Here is a 17770-nt window from a genome sequence, read left to right on the forward strand (position 1 = left end):
AACAAGTATGAAGTACAACACTTAGGTCCTCGTTAAAGGATCTACAGCAGGCTGCTACAGTGAGAAGCTTGTTAGCTACTTACAGCTAGCTCTCGAGCTACCAGTAAGTAGCTCTCCTGAGTGCAATTCAGTTTACTAAACTTGAAGCTTTTGCTTGACTGAGGTAATATATGTATTACAAAACTGAAAAATTAGCATCTGAAACAAAAATGAGTATATTTTCATGCATGATAAGCCTACGTTTGGAGAAAAATGGTTCGAATTTCCAAAATATATTTTAAATTGATATTTAAGTGATAAATAATGTTGCATTGGGAGAGACATAACTCATATTATTACCATTGTGCCACGAGCATTGCAGATATGACTGCTATGTATTACACATGTAAAGGAATTCCAAAATTACCAAAGCTGTGATTACATTGCTTCTGGCAACCACGCCAGATGCAATAAAGTGATCACTGCTGGCAATCCTGCTTTGATTTGACCACTGCCAGTAATCTTGCATAGGGTGCCCACCATTGTAATCTTGCCTGATGTAGTCCTTATTACAACACTATGAAACTTGATTTTCATTGAGTACAAGTAGTTCTTATTGCAGAACCCCTGATCTACAGTAATGCTGATTCTGCTGTAAATATACGGTATTTAGAGCTGAATCAAGATTAAGGTGTGTGCGGGAACACTACACTTCAGAGATCCTTCCGCAACCAGACATTTTAGCAGGGTAAATCCAGTAAAACATGCACAGGATAAATCAGCAGAATGAAGGAATAGCATGCAGCAATTGATACATAACACTGATTTATGTCGGTAATCCCCATTCTCGGGTTCCAAATTAGAAATAATGCTGTAATACTGTGTCCTGGCATCACCTACCCAGTGGCATTGGTAATTATGGATGTAGCATTAACACTGGAGTGTTCCCCCAAATCTGGTAATAATGGTGATAGATGCAAGCACCTGTGATGAAAGTGGCATACATTTAAAGGGATGTAGAGCATGCTGACCATTAAGGATACCATGCTATGACGTGTAATTGTTATGCTGTACAATAGGGTTGTGTGGAAGGCAATTCTCACCTGCAGGATGTGGTTCCCATTGATGATGGTGCCGTTTTCACTCCCTTGGTCCACAAGCACATAACTTTCTAACTCGGGGTCAAAGTAAACTTCTGCATGAAACTAAATAAAAGAGAACGAGTGAGAAGAGCTATGATTTTCGTCACAAGCCCCTAGTCAAGCACACAATGGACGACTGTGATGCAGATCAAGGAAAGTATGACGTTACGTTAAATAGCAACGTACCTGGTCGACCCCAGCCTCCGGAATTTGGATAGCGTGATCCATATCATTCTCACTGTAAAATGGTCAAAGTAGAAGTTACTTCTATTTTGTTGAAATACTGAAAGGCCATATTTAAAATGCTCACAGTATAGGTTAATTATATTGTGTCGACAAACGAAAGGTCATATTTAAATTGTAGTGTTGGATCTACAGTTGGCATTAGTCAGCAGCTTTTTACTCTTTCACTCCCAAAAATATAGAAGGACCTCTTTTTATTGATTATTTGAAAGGAGAGAGGACACAAAATGGCATGTCATATACATGTCAAATCGACAGTTTTCAATATTTCATTAGAATCATAAACGTAAACAACAGCATTTGTGATTGATACTATAACTACAGATTTCTTACCTTACGAATAATTTTCATGCGTCATTCTGGTTCCAGAAACATTAATACCAGTTCCCCTGCGTGTGGCTAGGGGGCACTGTGCAGTTCCACGCCAACATCATTCTACTCTAGCAGTGACAAGTGGAGCAGACTATAAGAGCTACCTATGATCATTGACGTCAGTTGCTTTCTAGGCAGTTCGCCCCCCCAGATGGAGATCCTGTTGGCAGACTGGCATATCCAGCATGCATATCTCTAAACTTAGGGCACTTTTAGCTGGGAAAGTCCAGTTCACAGAAGGGAGAGATAGGAGAGTTAGTGAGGAAAGTTCAGTTAGCTAGAATATCCACAAGAAAAATTGTTACCACAAGTTAGCAGCTTCTTCTTCTTGTGGATGCTCTAAGCTGCAAATTCCTCACCATGTGAATACATATCATAGCAGTAACTTCCAAGCCAGTACCTCAGTGACTGGCATCATTAACCGCAGTAGGTGAAGGTACTGAGGGTAAGCCAATTTGTTAAATTCAGCCACAACTCTATGTAGAAGTCCATCTGATGAGTCAAACTGAGGGTCAGATGATCCATGTCGAGAATACACCATAGCCTATGAAGCCAAGACGTGTGTGGTGGGAGCTTCTCTATGCGCCAGTTTGACATAATGGTTTGAAGTGCTGCTCCCAGTGCCAGACCAATATGTCACCCCTTGTGTGATTTAAGTAGGAATGTCAGTGAGCTGGGCAGTCTTTTAATAACATAAGCTGAAAAGCAGGGCAGCTATAAATCAAAGTATTTGTCAATGTCAGGTTGGACTGTGTCCCGGTAGCGTGTGAGTAGTGTGTTAGTTTAGGACAGGACTGGATCAGGTAAAGCAGTGTCCCTGGAGCTCCACAACCTCTTCAGCAATCTGACCGCGATTAGGGTTGCCCCTGTGGATTCTAGCAGGTGTGAGGTACCAGTACGATTTTAGAGAAGGTTTCTATGCCTGCAGTGTTGAGTGCAGTATGCCGTGCGCTAGAGTCGATCTCCTCCCATTCCTTATGTGACAGTATCTGACAGCTTAAGTTCCATTTCTTTTGCCCAGGTGTTTTAGCCACAGGACGAGTCTACAGCAAAAAGGTGCATAATTCAGTGATGAGGCGTCGGTCACTGTACCTGGACAGGGGCCACTTTCAAAGAGTGTGAGTGGGCCCCTTGCCAAGTGTCCGGATGGGTAACCCCGTGATGAACCTGCAAGTAGGGCTGTCTCTCTAGTTGTGGTAACCTGAAGTCAGTTTTAAGCTTCTCAAAAGGGATGGAGCCTACGGCATCAAACATGTGCCCGATAGAGTAGGATGTAGACCTGGGGTACACTCTGTGCTGCCCAAAATATAGGTCGGAGGTGACGGGAATGAGGTCAATGCTTTTTGAGTGGCCACTTGGTCCTATACTCCAAGGGTGGGTCTGGTTAAAGAAGATGACTACAGTCCCCAGGCTCTCTGCTGCTATCTAAAAAAGGAGATCTTCCAGAGAAAGTCACCTGCTGTATATCTATAAAACACCAATATTTTTCGGACTCTATACAATTTCATTTCAACGTGAAGTGAAGCTGAGCTGTCTGGCAGTAATGTAAAAGGCATGCAAACCTCAAACCCCCCCTCGCAGATTGGGCAGTAAATCTGATCACAGCTCAAACGGGCCCCTCCAGTCCAAACAAAGCAGGTAATTTCTCCCAGCAGGGATTAGAGCTCATCTACCAGGGGTTCCAGAGGAAGAGCCTGGAACAAAAAGGGAGCCTTCAGGAGTATGGCCATCTTTAGCGCTGCTACCCTTCCGAGCATTGAGAGCTGGTAATGCTTCCTGTGGGCAAGGTCCACTGCTAAAGCAAGGCTTAGTAGTTGATGTCGGCTGTCTCTCTCACCATGGAGGCTAGCTGAACACCCAAGTAGGGCACCAGAAGAGGTCACCCACTGAAACGGGTATTGGGTGGCCAGCTGTGTCTGCATGGAGGGCGCAACCAAGAGGTGAAGATCCTGCGACTTCTGAAGACTGACGCGAAAGCCAGCTACCTTCCTAAACCTCTCCAGCTCCCCTAGGAAAGCTGGCAGGGGCGGAAGTGGGTCGCCAAGCGCAACTATCATGTCATCAATAAAGAGGTTAATGGTATACTCCTACTCTCCCATCCCCAAAGCGCTCCCAAGTAATGCACGGATTATTACACACCCTCTGTGCCATTGGCTCAATGTAAAAAAGGAACAGTAGAGAGGACAGTGAGCATCCCTGCCGCATCCCTCTACCAAAGGGGCCGAAGTACAGCCATTGACCTGAACCGTTGCTTGCAGTGTCCCACAGTTACTATGGGCCAAGTTGCAAAACCTCTTCCCAATGCCAAAGTGGTGGGGTGCTGCTTACAAATAGGGCCAATGCACGCAACAGAAAGCTTTCTCAGCATCAAATGGTAAGAAACATGATTTACATCTGTAAGCACTTAGCTTTGCACCTAGAAGGTGGAGCATCTGTTTGGTGCTATCACCATACTGGTGATGGGGATCAAAGCCTGTGTGATCTGGGTCCGCCAGGTCTGGCATATAGGGCCCTAACCACACTGCTAAAATGCTGGTGAATAGCTTAACATCCACATTTATAGATGAGATGGGTTGATAAGAACCACATTGCCTATTATCTTTCCCAGGTTTAGCTATACTAGTGATAGAAGCCTCAAGCATGGTGAGTGGCAGTGTGTCAGTGCCCCTAGGGAATTAAAGAGCCTAGTTAGGATAGGAGCAAGTGTTTGGCAGAATGTTTTATAATTTTAGAGGTTTCTGCATTATCCAGTGTCCCAGGGATCAGGATGTTGTTCCTGAGGGATGGTTTTCGAGGTCTTCTGCACTGGCTTCCAGGGTGATTTGCTGGTCACGTAAATGCAACACTTCCTGCTGTAGATGTTCAAGCTTCACATCGCAACCAAATTCATGATCTTCGAGCACCAATCTCTGTTGGGTCTTGTAAAACATCCTTAAGGTCCTGTGTTAGCTCCTATTTCGCTGCATGAAGGCCTTCTCTTAAGGATGTGAAAAGCACCTCCAGAAAGGACCTCGTGATCAGGCCCTTTTCCTCTCTCCCACCTACTGCCACGCCCAGTCTCTGCGACTGTGCACTCTCCTCAGTCTGAGCTCCAGCGGACTGGGTGAGCATCCCCTTAAGCGATCTCCCTTTCTTCCCCCTAGCTGTTGACATGGCCAGTGTTGGATGGTGTCTGCTGCCAGCAGCTCGCACAGGTCGTCTCACATCTGCTGAGCTGCAGAATTTTGCAAAGTGCTGCATGACTTATCTGTACAGTCCACTAGGGGGTCCCAGAACCACAAACCACTGTCACTGGTAGAAACCACTCCCTCCTCAACAGAAATGGATGATCAGATGGGCTCCACCATCAGGGGCAAAGAAGGTCAGTCCGAGATTTGAGGTAGGGAAGAGTTACCGCTGTCTTTATCGCAAATGAGGGGCCAAGGTTATTGCTGTCACTCATCCTCAGGGTCAGAGCAGGTGTACTGTTGCCTGTCGTGTCCTGGCGGCATGATCGGACTTAGCAAATCAGCCACGGTGAGGGTTCACTCTGAGCCAGCTCTGGGTGCAGTTGCACCCGATAGGCCTCCCCAGCTCTCAGGGTAGCGGGGGAACATCTCCGCCACCCACTGTCCCCATCTCGTTCGCCATTCCTCCTTTTATGTAGGCTGTGAAGGGGTCCACGTTCATGGTGGGGCCACCCTTCATCACGTTCAATGTAGCTCACTGAATCACTGTGCGACCCCTTCAGTGCCTTCCACATTTAGTAGGGCGTGGCCCCGACTGCCGACATGTGTTCCTACATTTGTTTCATGGCGTGTTGCTCAACTTCGGCACAGATAATCCATGCCCCCAGCTTCCTGTGCAACTCGAGGAGTCCTTGGCAGTGTCATCCACAGTCTCTTCTCAGGACTGCTTTTGTGTACAACAGCGGCCGGCCCACATGCTCTCACTGCATGGCTGTCACCATTCTGAAGGAATCAGGCAAATGCCTCATCTGCTAAAAGGCCTATCTGCAGCCAATCAGAAGCTGCTCTCGCTAAGGCTGTGTCATTGTGGTCATCAGATGGACTCGAGTGCTATAGACCCCTTTCCAGGTCCTGCGCTCAGCTGTGAATGTGTCCTGCAGTAGCAGAGAAGCAGGATAGTACGTCCTACCTATTCCCCATTTTGCCCACACCCACTGACTAATCAAGTTTTTTTTTTTTTAATTGAGTTTTCAAATAACAAAGCCTGTAAGACAGTGAATCATATTATCAAACATACAATCACCCGCCCCTCCCCTGCCCGCATGTCCACATAAAGAATCAAAAATACATCACATTGTCCTCATAATAGACCGTAATAGCCCCAACAGACATATACTTTCAATACCTCCCATGTAATAGAGGTCTTAGGGTTCCTACGATGTCAATAATAAGTACATTGTTAAAGGGCCTCAAATGTATTTGGGCCTTGAAGGCTTAGACAATTCTTCTGCATAGAGTTCTAGTTGGGATATCTATGTCAGATAGCCATTTTTTTGGGTAGGCTTAATCCTACTACCCCAGTGAAGCACCACCTTTCTCTTTGTTTGCAGGCTGTAGATTTTTGACCAACCCCAACAAACAGATTGTAGGATCACAGGGCACTGGTTTCACCACAATGTCTGTTACAGCAGGAGCAATTTTATTTTAATATTTCATGACTGGGCTACATTGCTAGGCCAGGTGTGAAAAATCTGCCTCCCTCTCCCCACATTGTACACAATTTGCATCTTCACATACCCCAAATTTGTAAAGTTTCACAGCAGTGTAGAATGTCTGATGCAGAAATTTAAAGTGGCTACCTCGCAAGTTACAGCAGGAAGTGAGTGTGTGTAACTGCACGCAGCAAAAGCTTTGTCATCAAAAAGGAGACATCTGTGAAAGGGCATGTCCATTAAAGATGCCTGGATGTCCCCAGAAAAGCCCACAGACCTCATCCAGGATTGGCGCTGGAGGGCCACACTTGTAACCATGGCATGTCCCAAACAATAACTTTTGTCCAGTCCTGAGTGTGTCACAAATGTTATTGCATCACGACTGTCCTAAGCGGCTTTAGTGAGAGACACCTACAGCCAGTAACATTTGAACCACAGCATTCGAAAGGACATGGGAGTAGCGGCTGCAGAAATAACTGGCATCTGTGAATCTCAGAGCAAGGTTTGTGGAGGAGAAAAGTCTCTTGCCAAACATTTCTAGTCTTTTGGATTCATGATCAGAGGAGTGGTAGGAAAGGCACTGGAGATGACTCTGCTGGTGGATGCCTCTACCACCAGACTTTTGGGAGTTGGATGCTGTTAGAAATGGGGTTTTTGGTTGGCAGTCAGGTTGCCCTCTGTCCAAGCAAGAACCCTCACTCTAGTCAGGGTAAGTCACACACAATCCAAAATCAGCCTGTGCTCACCCTCCGGTAGCTTGGCACGAGCAGTCAGGCTTAACTTAGAAGGCAATGTGTAAAGCATTTGTGCAATAAATCATACAACACCATAGTATAACACCACAAAAATACACCACACAGTGTTTAGAAAAATATAGAATATTTATCTGGGTCAAAACGATCAAAGTTGCAATACGAATTTGTAAAGATATCACTAAAAGTGATATTAAGGGCCTTTAAGTCTTTAAAAAGCAATAAAGTGTCTTTCAAGCACAGAGTACCTGGTTTCTGGTGGGAAATCTCCTCAGAGGGCCACAGGAGAAGAGATGCATGGAAAAAGGGGTGTGTGCGTCGATTTCCTCTCAGCACACACAGACTTGCGTCGTTCTTTTCCACGCGGGGAAGTCGGGCGTCGTTTTCCGGCGCGCAGACAGTCTCTTTTTGTGGATCGCGGGGATTACCAGATGTCCCGGGTCTGTGCGTGGATTCTCCTGCTTATTTTCCGGCTGCGCGTCGTTCTGCGGGGCTGCGCGTCGAAGTTTCGATCTCACGGTAGGCGTCGCGTCGATTTCTCCTTGGAAGTCGGGCGGCGTTGTCCTTGCGAGGCTGTGCGTCGAAATTTTGGTCTCACGGCAGGCGTCGCGTCGATTTCTCCTTGGAAGTCGGGCGGCGTTGTCCTTGCGAGGCCGTGCGTCAAAGTTTCGCACTCATGGTAGGCGCCGCGTCAATTTCTCCTGGAAAGTCGGGCGGCTTTGTCCTTGCGAGGTTGTGCGTCGAAGTCTCGATCGTCCCGAGGGCGTCGCGTCGATCAGCGTCGGTGTGCGGCGTTTTTCTCGCCGCGAAACAAGCTGTGCGTCGAAATTTTCGGCGCACGGAGCGTCCAAGTGAAAGGAAAAAGTCTTTTTGGTCCTGAGACTTCAAGGAACAGGAGGCAAGCTCTATCCAAGCCCTTGGAGAGCACTTTCACAGCCAGACAAGAGTTCAGCAAGGCAGCAGGGCAACAGCAAGACAGCAGTCCTTTGTAGAAAGCAGACAGGTGAGTCCTTTGAGCAGCCAGGCAGTTCTTCTTGGCAGGATGTAGTTTCTGGTTCAGGTTTCTTCTCCAGCAAGTGTCTGATGAGGTAGGGCAGAGGCCCTGTTTTATACTAAGTTGTGCCTTTGAAGTGGGGGTGACTTCAAAGAGTGTCTAAGAAATGCACCAAGCCCCCTTTCAGTTCAATCCTGTCTGCCAGAGTCCCAGTAGGGGGTGTGGCAGTCCTTTGGGTGAGGGCAGGCCCTCCACCCTCCCAGCCCAGGAAGACCCATTCAAAATGCAGATGTATGCAAGTGAGGCTGAGTACCCTGTGTTTGGGGTGTGTCTGAGTGAATGCACAAGGAGCTGTCAACTAAACCTAGCCAGACGTGGATTGAAGGGCACAACAAGTTTTTAGTGCAAAGAAATGCTCACTTTCTAAAAGTGGCATTTCTAGAATAGTAATATTAAATCCGACTTCACCAGTCAGCAGGATTTTATATTACCATTCTGGCCATACTAAATATGACCTTCCTGCTCCTTTCAGATCAGCAGCTGCCACTTCAACAGTGTATGAGGGCAGCCCCAATGTTAGCCTATGAAGGGAGCAGGCCTCACAGTAGTGTAAAAACGAATTTAGGAGTTTTACACTACCAGGACATATAACTACACAGGTACATGTCCTGCCTTTTACCTACAAAGCACCCGGCTCTAGGGGTTACCTAGGGCACACATTAGGGATGACTTATATGTAGAAAAAGGGGAGTTCTAGGCTTGGCAAGTACTTTTAAATGCCAAGTCGAAGTGGCAGTGAAACTGCACACACAGGCCTTGCAATGGCAGGCCTGAGACAAGGTTAAGGGGCTACTGAGGTGGGTGGCACAACCAGTGCTGCAGGCCCACTAGTAGCATTTAATCTACATGCCCTAGGCACATGTAGTGCACTCTACTAGGGACTTACAGGTAAATTAAATAGTCAATCATGGATAAACCAATCAATAGTACAATTTACACAGAGAGCATATGCACTTTAGCACTGGTTAGCAGTGGTAAAGTGCTCAGAGGTCAAAAGCCAACAACAACAGGTCAGAAAAAATAGGAGGAAGGAGGCAAAAAGTTTGGGGATGTCCCCGTCAAAAAGCCAGGTCCAACATGACCCCCTACCAGCCTAAAGCCAGGGGAGAACAATCACTATCCTGATGTACTTCCCTGTTTGAGGCGACAGAACAAGGACCCAGGCCCACAACAGCAGGGGCATGCTCCAGTTCTTCGCCTTCCTGACTCCAATTGGATCCCTCTGTCCATACTCTCAGGGCCCACTAAGCCCATCCATGGGGAACCTTTCTCCTTTCCTGCGGATCCCATCTGTGCAGCACCTAACCTTACTTTGCTCACAGATGTATCCCAGGAGCAGGATAGTACCACCAGGACCAATACAGTGGTGTTGCCCATTCTATCCCCGGGGTGTGACACTTGTCCCCTCCCCAGGGATAACTCTGTCCACCCGGACAGCAAGCCACCGTGGTTACTGACAGTTGTCAGGGATGAGAGCCAGGCCCCAGGCCTCTCAAAGCTCTCCCACCACTGTGGCTGTGGAGAGTGGGGGGCGGTAGCCCCAGGTGCTGGGCACCCTTTAACCACTCTCCCTTCCACCAGGTCAGGGATGACAGCCTGAACCTGGTCCTCCCCTCTGGGGCTCTGTACCCTCCCTCCTGGAGCGGTACCCCCAGAGTCCACCATGGTCAGGGTGCTTATAGAAGTCGCCCTGTACCATTCCTCCACCAGTGCAGGGCTGTTAACCTGCAACTGGCCCTCCAACCTGGGGTCTGTACCTTCAGGTTGGACTAGGGCCCGGGGTGAGGCTTCCCTCCCCCTGCCCTCCCTTCTGGGGTCCAGCACCCTCCAACTAGGAGTGGCCTCCTCAGAAGACAATAGGGTAGGGGCACTGTTATCAGTAGCCCCTCTCTCCAGGTCCGGGGGGACACCCTGAACCTGGTCTTCCAGCCCAGGGTCTGTACCCTCAGACTGGATCACTGCCTGGCAAACCAGGACTTTCTGGGAGGCACACCTACCCCCCACCAGGTCAGAGTTTAACCTCTGCACCTGACCATTCAACTCAGAGTCGCCACCCTGAAGTTGAACAATTGCCTGGCACGCCAGGACTTCCTGGAAGGCACACTGACCCTCCACCAGGTCAGAGTTTAACCTCTGAACTGGGCCATTCAACTCAGAGTCACCACCCTGAAGTTGAACAATCGCCTGGCACGCCAGGACTTCCTGGAGGGCACACGGACCCTCCACCAGGTCAGAGTTTAACCTCTGAACCTGGTTCTCCAACCTAGGGTCACCATCCTGAGGTTGGACAACTGCCTGGTACACCAGGGCTTTCTGGGGGGCACACCTACCCCCCACCAGGTCAGAGGTTAACCTCTGAACCTGGATATCCAACCCAGAGTCACCACCCTGAGGTTGAACCATTGCCTGGCAGGCCAGGACTTTCAGGGAGGCACACCTACCTCCCACCAGGTCAGAGTTTAACCTCTGAGCCTGGTTCTCCAACCCAGGGTCACCACCCAGAGGTTGAACCATTGCCTGGTATACCAGGACTTTCTGGGGGGCACACCTACCCCCCACCAGGTCAGAGTTTGACCTCTGAACCTGGTTAGCCAACCCAGAGTCACCACCCTGAGGTTGGGCAATTGCCTGGCACCCCAGGACTTTCTGGGAGGCACACCTACCTCCCACCAGGTCAGAGTTTAACCTCTGAACCTGGCCATCCAACCCAGAGTCGACACCCTGAGGTTGGACAACTGCCTGGCACGCCAGGACTTTCTGGGGGGCACACCTACCCCCCACCAGGTCAGAGTTTAACCTCTGAACCTGACCATCCAACCCAGAGTCAACACCCTGAGGTTGGACAATTGCCTGGCACAGCAGGACTTCTTGGGAGGCACACCTACCTCCCACCCGGTCAGAGTTTGACCTCTTCACCTGGTAAGCCAACCCAGAGTCACCACCCTGAGGTTGAACCATTGCCTGGCATTCCAGGACTTTCTGGGGGGGCACATCTACCCCCCACCAGGTCAAAGTTTAACCTCTGAACCCGGTTATCCAACCCAGAGTCACCACCCTGAGGTTGAATCTTTGCCTGGCATGCCAGGACTTCCTGGGGGGCACTCTCACCCCCCACAAGGGACACGCCGTCCCCAAGGGCCACACAAGAGTCTGGTTGGCGCAGGTCTCCCGACCTCTGCCCATCCGGCAGAGTCTGGGTTTCCCCCAAACCAGAAACGGTCTCACCTGGGTCATTCCTGGGGGGCTCTGCTCTCAGAGCTGACCCCTGACTTTCAAGATCCTCCACTGGGGTCTGCCACCCCCTCTCAACCCTATGTCTGGACTTCTGCACCCCCTCACTAGGAGTGGTACTGCCAGACACCAGAACTGTTGGGATGCTGTCTACAGTCATCCCCCCAAGTTCTTCTGACACTGCGGGGCTTCCCTCAAAAGGTGGCCCTACGGTACAGGTTAGGCTCTGAGACCTACCTGGGACACTACAATCCTCTCCCACCTCACTTGGTCGGGAACCACCTAGACCACTCCCTTCAGGAGCACCCCCAAATGCCTCTTCAGACTCTCTGGTACTCACCCAAAAGTCTGCCTCCACTGTAAGTTCCCTGGGGTCAGAGAACTCACACTCCACCTGGTGTTGGCGTAGCTCTGGAAAATAAGGACCAGACATATGCTCTCCAGCAATTACATCACTCTGCCCTTCACATGTATTAACCACAGTACCCTTCACCCAACCACCCAGTAACTCAGCCTTGGAAAAGCACTCTATGTCACCCTCTTGAGACTGGTGAGACAGTATCTGCCTGTCCCTGACACTCAACCCATACTCTTCTGGGATGTCTCTACACTCTATATCCAGGACGTCCACCAGGGGGGAACCCTTTTCTCTGTCACTCTCTGCTAGAGTCAGTAAAGTGTCCCTCCCCCCAGTAGGAATATGACTCCCTGTGCCAGTTCCCCAATCCTTCTCAGGGACCCTGTGCATAACGGGAACTACCTCATACTCTTGAACCACCTGGGGTGTGTCAACTCCCTTCTTCAAGTTGGGCACCACATCTCTGGGCTTGTGCCCTTCTTCAGCAGTACTGGATGCAAGATTTTTGCTGCCACCATCTGAACTGGACTCAGCCCTTCCGGCCTCCAGTTTCAGCTCTTTACAGCTCAGCTCCTGAGCTGCAATCTTTTCTTCTTCCAGGGCTAAGAGACTTGTTGCCTCAGCCCTTTCAAGAAACTCATCTAGTTCTTCCACCCACCGCTCTCGAGCTCGGAGCCATTCTGCTCTCACTGGATCTCTTTCCTCATCTGAGTCGTCATCCTCCTCATTTGAGTAGTCCCCCTCCTCATCTGAGGGGTATTTAGTCATTTGGTTTTTTTCTGCCTCTCTCTCTGCCCAGACTACGTAGGCATGTAGCATTTCCATCTTAGTAGATTTCCTTGATACAGGAAGGCCCCATTTTCTGCAAAGCCTCCTTAAGTCAGCCTTAGTGAGGTGGTCAGTAGGCACAAAGAGTGAGTAGGTAAGCAATCTCATTGCTGACAAGGTCTTACCGGCAAAAACCAAAATCCAAAGTCCAAAATATCAATAGTATATCCAGGAGGACATCAGAGAACCAAAAGCAAAAAAAAAAAGATGAAAGATCAAGTTGACCTTCAACTGTGGGTAGGTAGTGAAATACTTAGCTACTGTATGTCACTGCACAAACACAAGTCCTATCCTCACCGCTGATCACCAATGTTAGAAATGGGGTTTTTGGTTGGCAGTCAGTTTGCCCTCTGTCCAAGCAAGAACCCTCACTCTAGTCAGGGTAAGTCACACACAATCCAAAATCAGCCTGTGTTCACCCTCCGGTAGCTTGGCACGAGCAGTCAGGCTTAACTTAGAAGGCAATGTGTAAAGCATTTGTGCAATAAATCATACAACACCATAGTATAACACCACAAAAATACACCACACAGTGTTTAGAAAAATATAGAATATTTATCTGGGTAATTGTAGGTCAAAACGATCAAAGTTGCAATACGAATTTGTAAAGATATCACTAAAAGTGATATTAAGGGTCTTTAAGTCTTTAAAAAGCAATAAAGTGTCTTTCAAGCACAGAGTACCTGGTTTCTGGTGGGAAATCTCCTCAGAGGGCCACAGGAGAAGAGATGCGTGGAAAAAGGGGTGTGTGCGTCGATTTCCTCTCAGCACACACAGACTTGCGTCGTTCTTTTCCACGCGGGGAAGTCGGGCGTCGTTTTCCGGCACGCAGACAGTCTCTTTTTGTGGATCGCGGGGATTACCAGATGTCCCGGGTCTGTGCGTGGATTCTCCTGCTTATTTTCCAGCTGCGCGTCGTTCTGCGGGGCTGCGCGTCGAAGTTTCGATCTCACGGTAGGCGTCGCGTCGATTTCTCCTTGGAAGTCGGGCGGCGTTGTCCTTGCGAGGCCGTGCGTCGAAATTTTGGTCTCACGGCAGGCGTCGCGTCGATTTCTCCTTGGAAGTCGGGCGGCGTTGTCCTTGCGAGGCCGTGCGTCAAAGTTTCGCACTCATGGTAGGCGCCGCGTCAATTTCTCCTGGAAAGTCGGGCGGCTTTGTCCTTGCGAGGTTGTGCGTCGAAGTCTCGATCGTCCCGAGGGCGTCGCGTCGATCAGCGTCGGTGTGCGGCGTTTTTCTCGCCGCGAAACAAGCGGTGCGTCGAAATTTTTGGCGCACGGAGCGTCCAAGTGAAAGGAAAAAGTATTTTTGGTCCTGAGACTTCAAGGAACAGGAGGCAAGCTCTATCCAAGCCCTTGGAGAGCACTTTCACAGCCAGACAAGAGTTCAGCAAGGCAGCAGGGCAACAGCAAGACAGCAGTCCTTTGTAGAAAGCAGACAGGTGAGTCCTTTGAGCAGCCAGGCAGTTCTTCTTGGCAGGATGTAGTTTCTGGTTCAGGTTTCTTCTCCAGCAAGTGTCTGATGAGGTAGGGCAGAGGCCCTGTTTTATACTAAGTTGTGCCTTTGAAGTGGGGGTGACTTCAAAGAGTGTCTAAGAAATGCACCAAGCCCCCTTTCAGTTCAATCCTGTCTGCCAGAGTCCCAGTAGGGGGTGTGGCAGTCCTTTGGGTGAGGGCAGGCCCTCCACCCTCCCAGCCCAGGAAGACCCATTCAAAATGCAGATGTATGCAAGTGAGGCTGAGTACCCTGTGTTTGGGGTGTGTCTGAGTGAATGCACAAGGAGCTGTCAACTAAACCTAGCCAGACGAGGATTGAAGGGCACAACAAGTTTTTAGTGCAAAGAAATGCTCACTTTCTAAAAGTGGCATTTCTAGAATAGTAATATTAAATCCGACTTCACCAGTCAGCAGGATTTTATATTACCATTCTGGCCATACTAAATATGACCTTCCTGCTCCTTTCAGATCAGCAGCTGCCACTTCAACAGTGTATGAGGGCAGCCCCAATGTTAGCCTATGAAGGGAGCAGGCCTCACAGTAGTGTAAAAACGAATTTAGGAGTTTTACACTACCAGGACATATAACTACACAGGTACATGTCCTGCCTTTTACCTACACAGCACCCTGCTCTAGGGGTTACCTAGGGCACACATTAGGGATGACTTATATGTAGAAAAAGGGGAGTTCTAGGCTTGGCAAGTACTTTTAAATGCCAAGTCGAAGTGGCAGTGAAACTGCACACACAGGCCTTGCAATGGCAGGCCTGAGACAAGGTTAAGGGGCTACTGAGGTGGGTGGCACAACCAGTGCTGCAGGCCCACTAGTAGCATTTAATCTACATGCCCTAGGCACATGTAGTGCACTCTACTAGGGACTTACAGGTAAATTAAATAGTCAATCATGGATAAACCAATCAATAGTACAATTTACACAGAGAGCATATGCACTTTAGCACTGGTTAGCAGTGGTAAAGTGCTCAGAGGTCAAAAGCCAACAACAACAGGTCAGAAAAAAATAGGAGGAAGGAGGCAAAAAGTTTGGGGATGTCCCCGTCAAAAAGCCAGGTCCAACAGATGCTATGTTAGCGATGCAGGAATGCCAGAAGCAGGGTGATGACCATGGGCACCCAGCCTATTAATGGGCAGCCCTGAACTGGGTCAGGTCCAGGTGTCCAAAAGGGTGTCAGTAATTGACTCATTAAATGAATGCTAATAGTGGCTCAGTGAGAGTCTGGCCAGGCTGCAGAACTTCCATTAATACATCAGTTTTCTATTCCATGGTTGACAATTGTAAATCTAAAACAGCAAAGGAGGTGCTTTTCCTCTGAAGCAGATCTGGTGAGAACTAAAGGGCCAGTATTGGGTGAAGTGTCAAGCCAGCTGGCATCCTGAAACTCACTATACCATTTGTCCTCCTAACAGGGCACATAATCGTCGCCATCTTCAATTGTCATTTTCAGATTCTGTGTCAAAAATATTATGTAAAGTGTCAGCTGTTCTGAGTGGTAGGGGCAAAGTATCAGAATTAGATGGTATGGCAAGCGATTGTGCACCGGTTGACAGTGGATGCAACAAAAGGCACAAAACGCTACATATCTTCATCTGGTGTTGACAGCAATGGCATTGATGTGAGTGAAAGTTGTAAGGGGGTGGCAGCGAAACAGACACTATAATCTATAATATAGATTAACCTAATACCGGTCTAAGGGGCACAGATGGAGCTGAGGGTGGACCCACAGATGAAAGTCTGACTGAAGGTCCCTGCTGGTTCTTGGGGCCCAAAACACACCAGAGAGAGTTGGTAAAGAGCAGAAAATACACAACATAGCCTCCCTTAGGGCTTTAATTTACAGCGATGTTGAAGACTGACCTGAAACCTCAGGGTTCATTGGGCCAGACTCTAAATATGCTCCGATGGAGATTGGGAGTGAGACCCGGAGGCATGCTGATACCCTTGCGCTCTTCCTGGAGTTCGAGAGTGTGTGTGAAGGGGCTGTTCCCCAATTGAGCTTTTTTGTATTTCTTCTTTGACCACAATCTGCCACGGGTGTGGGACCTTTCTTTTGACTTTGCTTCCCTCAAGGAGTCTTCTTGTGTTTGGCGACGTATAGTTTGACTTCACATTCTTGTAGGCCTTTTTGGTTCATCTAGTTGCAGTCGCTACAGGCCTTGGAGTAATGGTCCAACCCCAAGCAGCACGAAGAGACTTTGTGAGTCTCTCTCAGATCATAGACATCTGTCTGTGACAGTGCCTGCATGGTTTAAACCCTGTGGTGTAAGGAGTGACAATCACCTTGCACACTGGATACAATTTAATTGACAAATCAGGTTAAAAGACCAGGGAGAAGCTCCAGATCTGTGAATTTATGGAGCAGAAAGAAAGGAACTGATTTTAGCATGCATAAGTGGTCCTTATATGCAGCTTCGGTAGTCAGTTTCAGAGTGGAACTACGTTAGCGTGGAGATGCAGGATGTCACCCACCCGATTGCAAGAGACCTACTCTAATAGATTCTGGACCTAGTCTAACGGTGGGGATTATTAACAAAGTGAGGAATCTGTGATTAGACGTATCCATCACAAATGAACATTTCATTCCCTAAGATTAAGTGTTAGGGATTTGCAAATAACAATGCACATATATATATTATACGTGTTGATCGTTTTACACTGCAGTTTTGCCAGAAGTCCTCTTCTCTCAGCTGTAAAAACAAACAGAACAATCCATTTCTCAGAGTCGGAAGTCTTCCTAGATTCACATTGTTCCTCTTTAATATCATTATTAAAGCTGACTAACAGTGCAGATGCAGTCCTGTACCAATTCCTCTCTCTAGGGTATGTGTCTGCAACTGACGTGGGCCCTCATCTCACTGAGCCAGTAATTTCTCTCCAGACTTCTGCCTTAGGAGTCAAAGCGAGCTAACCACGCGCAAGCCCGTCTGGGCCTCTTCAAGATTACAGTATCCCAAGTACTGATTCTTTCATGTCCGTAAGCTTTGCACAGCATTGCTAAGAGGAAAACGTGGCATTTCTGGATCATTAAGAATGTGAAAATACAATCAAACACTGGGAAAATCTGATCAAATGAGAAAGATGAGCTTCAGATCCGTTGAGACCTCAGAGAGCTAAGAAACAATTTTACTTGTGACAGGTCCATGTAAAAATTCAAACCAGGCTCAGATGCCTTCTTACATCCTTGCTATCCAGTGGTTTAATTGGATTACTGATAGAGGCAGTTGATGAACATTAAAACCAGTGTGGCAGAAGTGCTGCACAAAGTGGGTTCTCCCTGTGAAATAATTGTGAAACAACTGGGATGAATGAGGCATTTTACAACGCAGTTAAGTTAAAAAGCCATAGGTTTCACATGATGGTCTAAAAAGACACTTGACACAGCAGCAAGAAAATGCCCACTATCCCCAACAAAATAATCTAATAACCACATCAATATGAATAATTACTTAGATATCAGCCTGAAATAGCTTGACAGTGCACCAGTTGTGTCCCCAAATAGCATCTTACATTTTTTGTAAGTAAAGAACTTTGTCCGAAATGCCATTTTTAATTTCAGTAAATGAGCCCATTGTTAAGCCCAAAACAGCAGTGCTTTAAATGGGCCGGTACTCTCCGGTACTGAGTACCGGCACTTTTTTATTTT

General features: G+C 48.1%; 1 protein-coding gene across 2 annotated transcripts in view; it reads right to left on the reverse strand.

Moving 5' to 3' along the window:
- The window catches only part of AGGF1 (angiogenic factor with G-patch and FHA domains 1), a 321895-nt gene that overhangs the window by 149477 nt on the left and 154648 nt on the right, over nucleotides 1-17770 (reverse strand). For both annotated transcript variants that reach the window (XM_069223545.1, XM_069223537.1), the window contains exons 8-9: nucleotides 1308-1359; nucleotides 1083-1184 (exon numbers count right to left, since the gene is read on the reverse strand). In XM_069223545.1, the coding sequence (XP_069079646.1) occupies nucleotides 1083-1184; nucleotides 1308-1359 (154 nt within the window). The remainder of the gene's footprint in view (nucleotides 1-1082; nucleotides 1185-1307; nucleotides 1360-17770) is intronic.

The sequence above is a fragment of the Pleurodeles waltl genome, chromosome 1_1 (genome assembly GCF_031143425.1).
Source record: "Pleurodeles waltl isolate 20211129_DDA chromosome 1_1, aPleWal1.hap1.20221129, whole genome shotgun sequence".
Classification (NCBI taxonomy): Eukaryota; Metazoa; Chordata; class Amphibia; order Caudata; family Salamandridae; genus Pleurodeles; species Pleurodeles waltl.